Source organism: Podarcis filfolensis, assembly GCF_964270895.1.
Source record: "Podarcis filfolensis genome assembly, chromosome: 2".
NCBI lineage: Eukaryota > Metazoa > Chordata > Lepidosauria > Squamata > Lacertidae > Podarcis > Podarcis filfolensis.
In genome coordinates this window covers 81254549-81269716 of record NC_139605.1, presented here as the reverse complement: position 1 = coordinate 81269716, position 15168 = coordinate 81254549, and the positions used below count along the sequence as shown (strand labels likewise).

General features: G+C 43.5%; 1 protein-coding gene across 5 annotated transcripts in view; it reads left to right on the top strand.

The window, feature by feature from the left end:
• The window catches only part of PRKACA (protein kinase cAMP-activated catalytic subunit alpha), a 59840-nt gene extending 49668 nt beyond the window's left edge, over positions 1–10172 (top strand). For all 5 annotated transcript variants that reach the window (XM_083599939.1, XM_083599942.1, XM_083599940.1 and 2 more), the window contains exons 5-10: positions 608–690; positions 1845–1971; positions 2495–2590; positions 2737–2859; positions 5840–6004; positions 8114–10172. In XM_083599939.1, coding sequence (XP_083456065.1) covers positions 608–690; positions 1845–1971; positions 2495–2590; positions 2737–2859; positions 5840–6004; positions 8114–8239 — 720 coding nt within the window. In that variant the 3' untranslated portion in view covers positions 8240–10172. The remainder of the gene's footprint in view (positions 1–607; positions 691–1844; positions 1972–2494; positions 2591–2736; positions 2860–5839; positions 6005–8113) is intronic.
• Positions 10173–15168: the final 4996 nt, after the last annotated feature.

Sequence of the window (15168 nt, the reverse complement as noted above, 5' to 3'; positions counted from 1 at the left end):
ACTAAAACCAAAACACTCTGCTATAGAAACAGTTTTGCACCAAGCAAAACTATACGATCGTTGTGCAAATAAGTTGTGCAAATGAATGGGGACTAGAGGACAAGGAACTTGTATACACTCAGATTTTAAAGAACTTGCATTTATTGAGTGGGAAGCAAGGCAATGGTGGTAGAGAGTGATGGACTAGGGAACAAACGTGAAGATTGGAATTGGGGGCAGTTAGGAAAGTGTAGCCATGTGAAGGAATGAAGTACTGATCTGAAATGCTGTGACCTGTTCCTTCACCACCACCTAGTCTGTAGGCACTGTATCAACATTTTGGTTTTTTATCTGCAACTGCAAGGGCAAGATACTTCATTTTTTTAAAGGAAATTGGCAGGAACTTGAATTCTGTGGTGTATATAGTCCTTTCTCCCAGCCCCACAGCAAACCCAGTTCCTGTTCTAGAGTGCTCCTATGGATGTGTGAGTACGCTGGTGCAAGCGTCACTGCAGAAAGGCAGTAGAAGTAAATAAATTGGAGAGCTGTGGCCCTGAACATACAAGGTTGGGGTGGGTGCAAAGCAGTGCTGGCCAGGACCCTGAGTTGTTTCTGCCCTTGATTACAGGATAACTCAAATCTGTACATGGTGATGGAATACATCCCAGGTGGCGAGATGTTCTCCCACCTACGACGGATTGGCAGGTTCAGGTGAGTGTGCTCCCCTCTCATTGTAAGGTTGGGATGATGCTCTCAGTTGTGGGAACAGAAGAGCTGAGAGTTGGGCTTCCTGGGTTAGAACAGGGGAAAGGAACCAGGAAAGAACTAGGTTTCTCTTGTTCTGCACTTTAAAGTTGAGTGGAGGATATCTTCCCCTTCCAGCAAGCCCTAACTTCTGGGGTAAAGAATATGCAGTTTAGAAAAAGTCTAATGATAGGACAGAAGCTGCATTTGCTTTGACATTAATTCCCATCCTCCTGGATGTGAAGCTGGTGACTTGCAAAGAGCAGATCATTCCTATCAGAGTGTGGTGGCAATGACACTGAGTTCCTGATTATTCTCTTTAACACTAAGGGGCAAGGGGTGACCTGGCTTGACAGGCCCATATGAGCGGAGTGCTTTTCATCAGAGTATTGTTAGCGGAGACTTCAGTATAGAAGCTACCACCATAGAACATGCTTCTATCTTGCTTTGTATCCATTTACTGTATGGAAAGCGGGATGCTTGTTAACATGCTCTCATTTAACTGTGTAGTTATGTGTGCTTCAGATAAACTGCCATCTTGTAGAACAGTCTAGAACTGGCATAGCACTGAGACTGAGCGACGGACCAGGAAGCCCCCAGTCCGAATGGTGCCTCTGCCATGAACTCAACTACATGGCATTATGCAAAGTTCTGTCTCACAGCCTCAGCCCCACCACCTGCAGCACGGAGAGTAAATAGTAATGACCTACCTTACAGGATTGTTGCAATGATTACACCTACATAAGAAGATGGTCAGAATAAGGGAAGAGATTCTGCATGGGTTCAGCCAGAGGTGGGGCAGGGAGAGCATGAGTGAAATGTGTGAGATAACTTCCAGCTGAAGACTCAAGGTCCTGTTGAATGGGGAACAGGGGAGAGATCTGGTCTTATGGTATTGGTTTGTGGCAGGGGTGGAAACCTGAGCCCTTTTGCTGAGAGTACAGCTCCCGTCATCCCTGACTCAGCTGGTTGGGGCTGATGGGAGTTGGAGCCCAACCCAACAGTGCTCTGGAGGGCCACAGGTTCTCCAGCCCTGGTTTATGGGGATCAGTGAAGGTGAATACTCAGCTGGCATACATTGGAGGTGGCCTATGAAAAAGCTCTTCCCCCTTTTGTTGCAGTGAACCTCATGCCCGGTTTTATGCCGCTCAGATAGTGCTGACTTTTGAGTACCTGCACTCACTAGATCTCATCTATCGAGACTTGAAGCCTGAGAACCTCCTCATCGACCAGCAGGGCTACATTGAGGTAATGCTGCTTCCATCCATTCTGTGAGATTCTGCCGCACAGCATTTTGAGAATTCCTCTCCTTGTCAGTATGTCTAGGAATACTGTTTCTTTTCCCAAATAACTGTAACAATTGGTTTTTTAAGAAAGGACTGGATTTTGACAAGCATAAGTAACTTCTTAGGAAATTTTGGAGTTGACATAAAATCTAAAGGTTTATCATTTCTTTCTATCATTTGTGCTTTGAATATCAGGTAGTCGATTCCCCGCCCCGCCCCACCGAAAGGGGCTCCAAACCACCAGATGCACTTTTCCTATTTTGGTGGCAAGTGGGGAGCATTTTTAGAAAACATTCATTACGAGCAGTTGCTGTTTAGAAAGTGATACTTACCTTTGGAAACAAAATCTTCTCTCTTATAGATACTCCACCCAAAACATCACCTCTCCATGTGCTGGGGTTTGTGCAAGCCTCCATCACTTCCTTTGTGCTGCTGACCCTATTGGTGTGGAGAACTCAGCTTTGTTAATTTTCTCTTACCTCCAGGTGACAGATTTTGGCTTTGCCAAACGAGTGAAAGGCCGAACATGGACCCTTTGTGGGACTCCAGAATACCTGGCTCCTGAAATCATTCTGAGCAAGGTGAGACACCTGTACTCAGGAACAGTGTTTTGGGCCTCGTTCAGCCCAGAAAGAAGACTGTGTTCATCTCGATATCTTGCAGTACACTGCAATTAAGTGCCGATCATCCTTGGTGTTTGTGATCTGAGCCTGCTTTCCTGTTTCAGGGTTATAACAAAGCTGTGGACTGGTGGGCCCTGGGTGTCCTCATCTATGAAATGGCAGCCGGCTACCCCCCATTTTTTGCAGACCAGCCCATTCAGATATATGAGAAGATTGTCTCTGGGAAGGTAATATTTCAGCATAGAGGCTTGCATGCTGGGTACAGGATATTACAAATATATATTACAATATGTAGACCATCTTGCCCATGGAGAGAATGCAGTACTTCCCTAGAAGGCGTGTTAGAAATTTCCAGGTAGCTCACACTATACAGTGCATACATTTATAATGTTCGGTGAAGCATGGACCTGCTGTGTTTACCTGCCAAATAAATGTTGGAGTAGGTGGAATTCAGCAGACTGTGAACGGAAACCCCCTCTGTATTTTCTTGGCAAATCTTCCAGCTATTTTTTGGTGCTGCTTGCAGCTTTCACCACAGGAACAAATGTCTGGAAATCTAGATGGCTGCAGTTATATTCATAGTCTGACCTTATTTTGAGGAAAGGGGCAGATCTGTTGGCTTCATTTGAATACTGAGTCTCAAATTTCGTATACTTTAAACAAACTTAAGGCTCTAGTCTTCAGTGTGAAGAAGAAATTAGTTGAAGAATTCTACAGGCTAAGTGGAATATGGATTTTCTGAGTCTAGAATTCCAGTGTCTGTAATACTTGGCAGTTCTCCCAGGTGAGACTCCTAGAGTAATGTGAGGCCAAGCAGCGCAAAAAAAGATCAGAAAAGCACAAAGTGGAGTTTTATAAGTTAAACAGAGTAAAACTGCAGAAAGGGGGAGACATGCAACTCAAGCTCTCTGTAACTGCAACGCTGTGAGTTTTCAGAATATTGCTCTTAGAATTTGTAACATGGCCTAAAGGACTGAGGTGTGGCAGGGCAGTGTTGGAAGAGCTTTGCAGGAAAATGTGTGATGTCAAAGGAACACCTCCCCCACCCAAGAAAACTAAACGAAAGTAATGGAGATCAGTGGATATATGTGCATGCTAGCTTTCAGATGGCTGGGGCTTGCTCTTGTTCTGCTGCTCCAGAACATGCATGCTCTCTTTGAGTCCAGCTGTCCTTTTATCCCTTCCCTGCCATTTATCCTATGAATTTTCACTGGGCCCTACTTGCCAACTTTGATTTCTCAGGTGGTTAATGCTAAAATAATCAGTATTAAGTTGCCATTTGAGTCAGGCTATTAGGCCAGGAGCTGTACAGACCCGGCCTTTCTCAGTAACACCTAAGATCTTCTATTGAGTCAACTAATTGTTGACGAATAAACATGCATTGTGGATAACAGTTATTCTATGGCACTGACCGCAGTTTACTTTGGATTTGAAATTTGTGCAGGTGTGTTATGGATCCCCACAATGTCCTTCAGCAAAGGATTTGTCCTTGTTAAGATTGCTGTGATACTACTACTACTACTACTACTACTACTATTATTATTATTATTATTATTATTATTATTATTATTATTATTATTATCATCACTATTATTAGCACTTAGTATCACAGTTGGGCATGAGGCATTACTATTAACTAGTTGAATTAATATAAAAGCTCCCAGAACCTTGTTTGTGATAGGTTCTTGCATCAGGACAGCTCAGCTAAGGTTGCATATAAAAAACATAGTCAAAATGTTATGCGCTTGATCAGGTTTGGTTCTCTGCAAAAGAAACTGATGATACTTGTGCACCTCTGTGAGGGTGGGCTTTTACTTAGATAAGTCATCCAAGTAATAATGACTGAGGGTTAAACACGGTTGGTCATGATGACAGTCTAGCACAGATCTCAGCAGAATGAATAGCAAGTAACCATTAATCAAGATTAGGTGCTCTGCTTAAAAGAGAAAGGGAATCTGGGTAGAAGTAGCTCCTTTCACAATACTAAGAGAAGAGGCTAAGCCAGACTCTGTGATACTTACATTTGATCTTGGTGAAGCTTGTATAAAATTCTACTCTTACATTTAAACTGGTACACTAAATGTACTTTACAGGGCACGTCTACACTACAGATTTGAGCCAGATTTTTTCAAACTGATTCATCTGTTTCCACCACCCTGCCAAGGAAACCTAAGATCATTGCTTGGGGATCCTCATTGCTTCATAGAATCACATTGCCTAATGCCTTAAGCCCCTTTAAAAACTCTGGTGTAAATATGTGCATAACCTAGCGCCACATCCCTACTAATCTCTGCCTGATAACATTCTACCTTTTTATCTATCTAATATCTTTCTGTGGTAGAACAAAATGTAGGTTACAGTAAGCACATATATGTGAACTGCCCTGAGATCTTTGGATGAAGGGTGGTATACAAATTTAATACACAAATAAAATAAATATAGCCACTTTGCCAGTGCTTTTTTCTTAGGGCGTTTGCTCCTAGGGCTTCTGATTGAAGTTCTTCAAACCCACTAGCCACCCTGAATTTCATTTAGGTGAGATACATTGCTGAGAAGCAAGTGCAAAGAGCACCTGTATTATATTTAAGGGTTTTCTTGCTGTCAACTTCTTTTGCCAAACTGCTTCTTAAATTGTTTTCAGTTTTTAAAAAAGTAGTTCAGGGGACATCGCGTCCGTTGTACATTTGTGTGTGCATGTGAATTTCTCTCTTTCAGCAGTTCCTGTGCCAAACCAGTCAGACCATTTTGTTAAAATTCAGAAGTTATAAATCAATTTAAAGAGAGAGAGGCAAGCGTTCCAAGTGTGTTAGTAAAAGCCCTCCTTCTGTCCCTCTTGTGTTTAGAGTGTTTCCGGAGGGATATGCACATCTCTGTCTCTGTGGCAGCTAGAAGTTCTTGTTAGAATAAATTCTAGGATTTGTGGGAATGTGCAGTGTTAACATTTAAGGACATAAGAAGAGCCTGCTAGATTCTGTTCTCACAGTGGCCAACCAGATTCATATGGGAAGTCCTCAAGCAGGGCATGGGTGCAACTTCCCAAGGCCCCAGTTTTGTGGTAGATGTTGCAATTGCAGACATATGGTGAATTAGTGCTTTGGCTACAGAGCATAATAAATCTCACTTCCTGCCCTTTCCCTGCGGCTATCAGATTTCTCCTGGAAGGCAGAGAGATTAACCTGTTCTTGGTTTCTGCCTCATTGCACCCAGGTTCGCTTCCCGTCTCACTTCAGCTCAGACCTGAAGGACCTGTTGCGTAACTTACTCCAGGTAGACCTCACCAAACGTTTTGGCAACCTCAAAAATGGAGTCAATGACATCAAGAACCACAAGTGGTTTGCTACTACCGATTGGATTGCCATCTACCAACGGAAGGTAAGGAGAAGTAGGAGGGTGCAGTCAGAAGAGGGGGCGGTTTGTGGTAGCAGCCCACAGCCTTATTTCCAAAGCAAAGGTTTCCACTATCACACTGCCAGAGAAGTAATGCCAACTCACTGTGGGTGTGTAGTGCCGGTACACAAAGCCATCCAAACACATGTATCACCTTTTGGAAGCGCATAGCTCACGAACAAGAGAGCCCCCCATCCACAAAGCTTATTTCTGTGTTGAGAAAACCTGCATGTGAAGCAGCTCTTACACTTCAGTGGAACTTGCAGGCCCAATATTAATGATATGGGATCTCGGGACATATTGTGATTATTAGTTATCTGTGAAAAGATCCCAGGATCTAGTTAAATCCACTGTTGCAGCTGTGTTGGAAATCATCATGTCTTCTCTTAGACCTTCCCTTTGTGAATTTGATTGAAAGCTTCAGCCCCACAGCTGCTAATGGCATCTGGATGCTAAAAACCTTCTCTGGTCACTTGCTGCTTTCCATGGTATAAGCCTGCAGCCTTCCAGATGTTGTCAGACTCCAGTTCCCACCTTGCTGGTCAGGAGTTTGAATCCAGCACAGTTTGGAGTGCCATTCCTGGTATAGGATCTGCTAATGGCCAAATGAAAGTAATTGCCCATAGAACATGAGGAGCGGGCAAGGCTGAGAAACCCCTTTGTATGAAAAAGCTGAAGGGAGGCAGGATAGGATGATGTCGTTGACCGTGTTTACTCTTAGTTCTGCTGCCTACCTAATTTGCAAATATTCTGGAGATGAAGGTTATAAGTTTCAGTTCCTCCTAAACTGGGGGAAAATAGCAGGCCCAATTAAATGCATCTCTGCTGAGAGGAGGAAGCTGAGCAGCAAGGCAGGGGTCAGTAGGTACAGCTTCCATTTTGGCTGGGCCTGATTCAGGGCCAAACAAGACGTGTGTTTTTGTTCAGTCTGTACCTGCCCATTTGCCTGTAACGTGCAGGTGTGGGGAGAGCCATGTTTTATGTCAGGGTGGGCATACAAGGAAGGGAATCAAGGGCTACTCCATCTACCCTTTTCCTTTTTGTTTTATTATAATTATATTTTTTTATTATTTATTGAATTTATATACCGCCCTATATCCAGAGGTCTCAGGGTGGTTCACAAAACAAAATAAAAATAAAAAACCACAAAACACATTAGCAAAATAAAAGCAACAACCCAATAAACACACCCCAATGAAACAAAAAAATACCACATTTTAAAAGGGCATAGGATGTCAATCAAATCAATCAAAGACCTGGTTAAAAAGGAACATTTTTGCCTCGCGCCTATAGGTGTATAATGCTGCTTTGAGATTATTTCCCCCCAAACCAGTTCCAGTATTGGAAGTAGAGTGGGATAAAGGGAAAGGAGATTAAAGTAACCCAAGTGTGGCAAGGTAAAGAAGGGGAAAGTTTTGTTCCCCTCTCCTGCCAACTCATTTTTGATACTCAGAAAGTAGATTTCAGCCCCACCTGAGAGATAAGCAGTCAAGGACCTGATTAAAAAGCACAGGCATATCTGGCTTGCCCTTTAGCGGGCTCAAGCTATGAGTGAAGAAGAGCTCATGTTGCTCTCCTTGCCTGTGGAATAGGCTCAGCTGTACCCAAGGGCCACATTCCCTTTTGGGCAGCCTTCCAGGGACCACATGCTGATGGTGGGTGAAGCCAGAAGCCAAAGTGAGCAAAGCAGTGGATGTGAATTTTATGGTGCAATAGGCTCCTTTCTACAGATGCTTGCGCGCGCACACCCACCCACCCTCTGCCTTCCATCCAGGCAAGCAAGAGGTATTACCAGAGCCCAAGGCCCTATTCCCGTCAGGCAAGTGGGGCCAGGGAGGTGTGTGTGGTCTGGGAAGGGTCCCACAGGTCAGAGAGGAGTACATTTGCCCCCCAACCCTGAGGTTCCCTTGTATGACATGTGTTCTCTCTCTCTCTCTCTCCCCTGCCCACCTATTTTTGTTTCTGGTTAAACTGAGAAGGCTTAAACCAACAACCCCGCAGGGAGCCCAATTTCACAGCGAATGGTATCATTTCTCTCTCCTAAACCCATGCAGACACGACCCCTAATAACTCCTCGCTTTGTCCCCTCCGCAGGTGGAAGCTCCCTTTATACCAAAGTGCAAAGGCCCCGGCGACACAAGTAACTTTGACGACTACGAGGAAGAGGAGATCCGGGTGTCCATCAGTGAGAAGTGCGCCAAGGAGTTTGCAGAATTTTAGGGCCAGTCCCCCTTGCTTTGTGTGCCCAGGAAAAGGAAGGGCTGGATTTGATCAGCCCCAAGGGCCAGAGTTCCTTGCCTATATGTTAATTTGGGGAGGTGGGAGAGTGTTGGGGTTCACCTGAATCTGTTTGGGCAGAAGAGAGAAAAGGGGAGTTCATTTTGAAGCTGTGGAAAAGGCAGCAGTCGGAGTGCCATCCATCCACCTCCCACTGAAAGCTGTAAGGTGGCTCCCAGCCACTCTCAGGCAGGTTTTCAACAAATTCCCTTCCTCCTCATATTGACTCCAATCCTCCTCCCCACCACACACAAACCCTAATTGGACAGTCCCTGGTTTATTGGTGGCTTTATTTTATTATTATTTTTAGGGGAAAGGGGATATATTTGCCATTCATCACCCCCTATGAAAGGTCTGGTTCATGGGGCATTGCAAGAATTTCTGGAAGGGGGGGGCGGTTAGGGCAAGAAATAACCACATCCACACAGCACTTTGGTGTTTAGACCAGCACTGAACAGGTTAATGGCCCCACCCTTTCAACTTCCCCTATGGGACAATTCCTGTCCTTTTATCAGTCCCTCCCCCTTTCCAGGCCCCTTTTATTATCTTTAAATAAAAAGTTTAAAGAAATAGTTGACTGGCTTTATAAAAAAGGGTTTTAAAAGTCTAGGCAGGGCACAGTGCTTTTTTATACGCTCTGTCTCCCGCACCGTTAAATTAAATTCAGCCGGAATTTTAACTCTGTAAAAACAACTGAGTTTTAGCATGAAGAATTTGTGTGTGTTTTTTGGATAGAAAAACACTTTATTTCCAATCTTTGTCTCCCTATTTTGGGGGAAAGAAGGGGGCAATAGTTTTCACACCTGTAGGAGGGAGCAGTGACTGGTTGCCAGCTGGCAAAGGCATACTGAGAGAAAGAAGCTTGTCTCAATTTGTCTTTCTTAAATGTGCACACACCCCTTCTCTCTCTCCCTCCCTCTCTCTCTCTCCCCCTCCCCTAGTCTTCCCATCACCACACCCTCCAATCCAAATGTCCCAACATGAGTTTCCCCACTTCAGGCAACTCTTGGAGCATCTGCCTGAACGGAAGAGAAACAAGCAGGATCTAGTCCACCCTGTGAAACATCAGATAGACTCTAGCTTAGTTGCCATGGTTCAAAGGGGCTTCTCCCGTTTGGTGAGCCATCAGGGTGGGAGAAAGTCCATGTAGATAGAGCTTGACCGTCGCAGGCAAAATGCATTGGCTGCTAGGATCCTACCCTTCCCAACTCCAACCTCCGACATCTGTTTTTGTAATGCAAGGATCTTTCCAGTCTGTTGGTGGAAACTCCATTGCACCGGTCCTTGAGGGCTCCATCGGCCTGCTATGTGGTTTTTTTTTAATGTTAAGACGGTAAGGAGGGAGTGGAAAATGTAAATCCCGGTGTAAACGGAGGTGGGGTAGGGGCTTAGAAACGAAAGTGTTGGGAAGGCCCATTCCATTTTGACCTGCAGTTCTGACAGGGAATGAGAGGTGGCATCTGTTTTATTAGAGTCTTTTCTCATGGATGCGGAGGGAGCTGTGACTCAAAGATGAGGAGGGGGAGCCCATTTCTCTCCATTTAATTTGTTCCGACTCTTTCCTCCCCCTCCCTTTCCAATGCAATGCCTCTTTGTGTTCTGTCTTCACCTACCCCACTCCAAACACACTCTATATTCACCAGTTTAGTTTTCTTTTGTTTTCTTTCTGTGGCTGGGGAGCAAAAGCAGTCTTCTTTAGATTGATAGATGACATATAACACATACAGAAGCGCTGTCAGGAGCAGGCAAGCTTTGCTTGCCCCTCCAACTCCTCGTCGTCCTCTTCCCACCAATAGCTCATTGGCCTCTTCTATGTTGGGTTGGGGAGACAGCGGGAGTTAAAATACCCACCAGCTCCCTGCCTCAGAAAAAAACACTTCTATGTAATCCAACAAAACTTGTTTCACTGAGAAAAAAACAAACCCTACTTCCTCTTTAACAGTGTGCTTTGTTGTAAACATATTTGAAACTATTACCAATAAAGTTTTGTTTAAAAAAAACCTGAACTTTTATTTCTGAAGCATGACTTAAGACAGGGTGGTGTGGAGAAGAGGAAAAAGCGAGGGGCTGTGATGACATTGAGACGTTTGAACGCTAATACAGTAGACAGTACTTGGGCCTTCCAAATGACAGGTGCTAAATGATGGCACTGGATGGGAAGTTGTGGAATATATCTTCTTAGAGAGCAGTATGTGTGCTCACATTTGCCACTGACACAGTGAGATTCTTTACCTACGGTTTAATTGCCATGCCTGAAGGTACATAGATTGAGGGTATTGTCTGTCCTGATCAACTTTAAGGAGGTCAGCTAACAAAATGGATTAGCTAGTTTTAACTTACTAGTCAATCAATAATGCAATAGCAATATAAGTGATATTTTGAGTCTATTTAATTTTTAGTTTGTGGGAATTCTGCTAGCATCTTAAAGATGGAAAGTTAAGATTATCAAATAGCTGTGAAAATGGGATCATGTGTCTGTTACCTAAAGTTTACACCAGCATTCCACAATTGCCAGATTCACTGGACGTGTGTGTGCGTATAATTTGCCATAGAATGTTGATATTTATAGAAAGCTCCTACCCTGCTGATTACAAAAGAATACACTATTTGTATATGAAATAAATGTCACATGTCAAGTTACGTAATGAACTATAGTGTTGTACAAAGTCTCCTAGTACAAAATCCATCCATTCAAGGCCATTGAAAGTTGGGCAGACAAAATATAAACCACTTTAACGGTACACAGACATTCCTGTTCTTGTAAGAGATCAACCATTATCAACACAGTCTATGAGAAAACTAATTGTATTAATCTCCAGAGGTACAACTATATTGCAAGGTCTCTGGACATTTGTGTTTTGCTTTTGGGGTCTCTGCTTATGGTCATAGTTAAAGAACTTTTTCAGCAAGATGTATGGCAACTGTAGTTGGCTATGATGTCACTTTTTTCCTTAATCTAAATTTTGCTTTTTCTATGTACATATTTTCAGGCTTGGCTTGAAAAAGTGACAGCCTACCAATAGCTTGTGGCACATTACAAACTAACTTATTTGTGTTGCATTAGCTAGCTAGGATGCTAGAGCAGTTTTTCATGCTGCTACAAGACTCCTTTCTTGTTCTAGTTTGACTGAAGTTGGCTTCTAAAGAGATGTCTGCTCAAGTGAAGTGATGGAATGAGGTGCACTGGAAAACTAGGGTGAACTGTTCTAAAAGTGAATGGGTCATTCTGAGAATAACAAGCATTAGGGACTGAACAGCAAAGGGATGCAACTTGATTTGAAGCATGCTAGCTGCTTTCCCAGTTCATATAGAGGTAAGACTTCTTGGAGATGAAAACAGCTATGAGATCCTTTTTGGTTCCTTTTTTAATTTTCTTAGCTAAACCCAGATACACTGTAGTTCATTCACTCCACTTTCCCCCAATGTTGAAGACAGTTTGGAAGTGGAATTCCACTTTCACCTCTGGTTAATAGCTGTGGTATTACTTTCAAAAACTGCAAAATCTTTTTGACCAGAGATGGCAGTGGGACAAAAATGTGTGTGTGTACACATGGGAACTGAAGCCCTTCTCAAACCACTTTTCATCTCTCAAACGTACCTGTCTCCCTCTTAAATAGCCTTCTGATACCCTGTCTGGTCACCATTGTTTGAGCACTTTTTTCTCTTCATGATGTGGTCAGGCAAGGAGGCCACATCTGGTGATGAGCAAAGTCTTGCTCAGGAGGGTAGCACTTGGTTAACAGTGATCCCCAGCGTTCTGAAGCTAACAGGGTGCAGAAGTTGTAGGCCAATGAGCCTGCCTACAGTTCTTGCAGCTTCTCGGAGCTGTCTGACACCATGCGGCCTCTTGATATGTCCACATACAACTCATGGCTGCTATGCAAGAAAGTTGGTACAAAAGACACTATAACACTAGAGAATGTTGAAAACCCAGAAGCACAAAGTTAAATCTCTCAAACACAGGCTTGTTAACGCAACTTGCCCCTTTTCCTGTCACGTAAGACAGGCTCCGTTGCCCTATGTAAGGAATCGTACTCCAATTGTATCAGCTGTTTAGGTATCTTCAAGTTGGATTAATCTGTATGTGTGTGTGTTTGTGTGTAGTCTTCAGGCCATTTGACTTGCATAATATCCTTTTTACATAAGGTTTAGATAACTGATGTGTATATATGTTAAAGTTGTATACTCAAGAGGAATGCTACGTTTGGCATACTCTTATCTCTGTTCATGATGCCAGGAAACCTTGCATTTGCTTGCCAGCAAATACTGGAATTCTTGAACCTTGGTGTTTTAAGGAAAACCACAAATGAGAGATGTTAAGAGTAACAAAAATGCTACTGCAATTTTTCAAGGCGGTTGCTCTTGAAATCTCTCTGGAGGGCACAAATGCTTCGGTTTGGAAAAGATCATTCGTTTGACACACTGGGAGTTTTAAAGTAAAACAAGTGGACTGGTAGTTTCAAAACATACTGAAGGCTACAGTGCTTTATTCCCACCTCTGGAAGGGAGGAGGGCTTGAAAAAGAGATGGCATGAAGGCAGTTCATTCCTGATCACTTCCTCTCACTGACTCAGCTTGTGAACATGGGCATATTGCTTCCCTTTCCAGTGCCTCTTTCCCATCAGTAATGGGGGTGGATCAAAGCCCCTGCTTCCCACAGTCCACATTACTGCTAAATCGTGTTACCTGTGCCATAACTGGAAAAACTATGATTTGAGGTGGACTGGAAATTCTCACAGGATTAGCACTGGGGAAAGTATTGAGTTAAACAGGTACAGCCTAAGAAGACACAAAACCCTGTTATTCTGCCCTAATTGCAATATGTTGGAACTGAGAATATAACTCATGAAAGCTACCCACTTGATCTTAACATATCCTTATCAGCTGTCCTCAACTTATAGAAGTAGTCTATAGCACAATGTTAAAACTCATGGTAACTTAGCATGGCTGTGCAATTTATTCTATCCATTTTGCTTTTGGGGCCATAGAAAGCTACCTGATTCTGAGTCAGATCATTGGTCTATCCAGCTTAATACTGTCTGCACTGGCTGGCAGTGGCTCTCTAGGGTTTTTGATGCAAGGTTTCCCCCCAGTCCTACCTTAAGCCAACAAGGATTACATCTGGGACCAACATACAAAGCAGATGCTTTTGTTCTCCCCCAAAATCAACAAGGAAGGGATTCTGTTCTGTAGGATCCCTTATTCACTTTCCCCCTCTTCTTGCTCCTGTCCCAGACATAAAGCAGATCACTACTGTATTTCTCTTATGATGGTCAGTGTACTGCAGGAACTCATCTACTATATAGTTCAGTAGGTTGCTGCACTCTGCATAGACATTCAACGCATCTCTCACCGAGAACCGAGCCTGCTCCTATTTACGTAGCCTCTGTATTCTAATTCTTGGCCATGCTATTGCGATGTATTGTTGGAAATATATATAGAAATTGGAGCTGCAACAATATGATGCAGTGCTGAGTGCTGCTATTAAATATTCCAGCCACTCCCTCCCTCAAACCAGTTAGTCAGTCTCTGGCTCCTGAGCATGCTGTTCTCATTGGTCTGCTTTGAGATTTCCTTCCATTGGGTTTTTTCCACCATTTTTTTTTTTTTTGGTATTGCTACAAATCTTGGGGTTCCCCTATGCCTGGTAGTAGCTCCCCTTTTGTGCAAGGGCCTACAGCTTGAAAAGTGGCGTGTACACAACATTTTGCAGCACTGCCCTTCCTCTGCAAGCTAGCACTACCCAAGGGGTAGTAGTAGCTTAGCCACAGAGTGACTGTGATGAAGATTGGTCCAGCTTGGTCAGGACTTGAGTAATTAGCAGGTAGAGAAGATGGACAATAGCACTGACTTCAACCAGACATAGCTTAAGTTGGTGGTGCTGATGTGCACTGCTGACTTTTACGTGAACAATAACTACCACACTATTTACTATGGATATGCTTTAGTGCAACTCGTGTTCACAAATAACTGAACAGTGTGGTGTGCTAGCCTTTGGCATCTTGTGAAAATTTCACAGCCCTACAGTACATCAGTACAGAGAAAATATACTCAAGGCCTCAGTCACTCTACTGCAAATTTCCTGTATCATCTCTTTGAAATTCAATAGTCAATATTCCTAGTATTGCTTAGATTCTGACTTCTGGGGCTGTGGGGAGGGGGAATCCAACTGTTACAATTAATTGCTGAACCATAATAGAAACAGGTACAAGCTTCCCCTTTCTGATCCTACTTATCCTCTTAAACTATGTTTTAGCAGCTTATGTTTTGTTATGTCATCGCATCATAAACTCTGGGGTCCTGGCCAAAAAGAAGAGTACAGTAATCAAAATGCAACATATTGTGAAATCTAAGGGCCTCCTTTCTAACATTTCTAGTGTATGAGAACAAGAGTCGGAGGAGGGTACCCAAGACTGTGAGAGTTTACAGCAGGACATCCTAGTGTGACCAGAGGACAACTGGTTGTGACAACCGCAAGAGTTCAGTTCAGTCTGACCTCTGTGTATTTACTTGGATGCAAGTCTCACTATGCTCAGTGGAGCTTGCTTCTCTGTGCACAGAACTGAAACCTTAATGGTGTAGCCTAGGGCTGCAAAAGCAAATGTCATAGGAAGTGAAGGAGTGGTGGCTGGGAGGGACATTTTTCCTCTCTTTACAGCCGCCTTTTAAAAAACACACAAAGCAAAACATAGAGGTTCTGATCTCCTTCCATATTTCAGCGCTCGCATTTATCTGCTGTAGTCAGGAAATACAAGGGTACAGGGGCAGGCAGGACAAACCTTCAGCGATCGGGATTAAGCAAGGGCGTGGACGCTGACCGCCGTAGTTTTGAGTGAATAAATGTGGACTAGGAGGAGGTCAGGTTCGTAAAT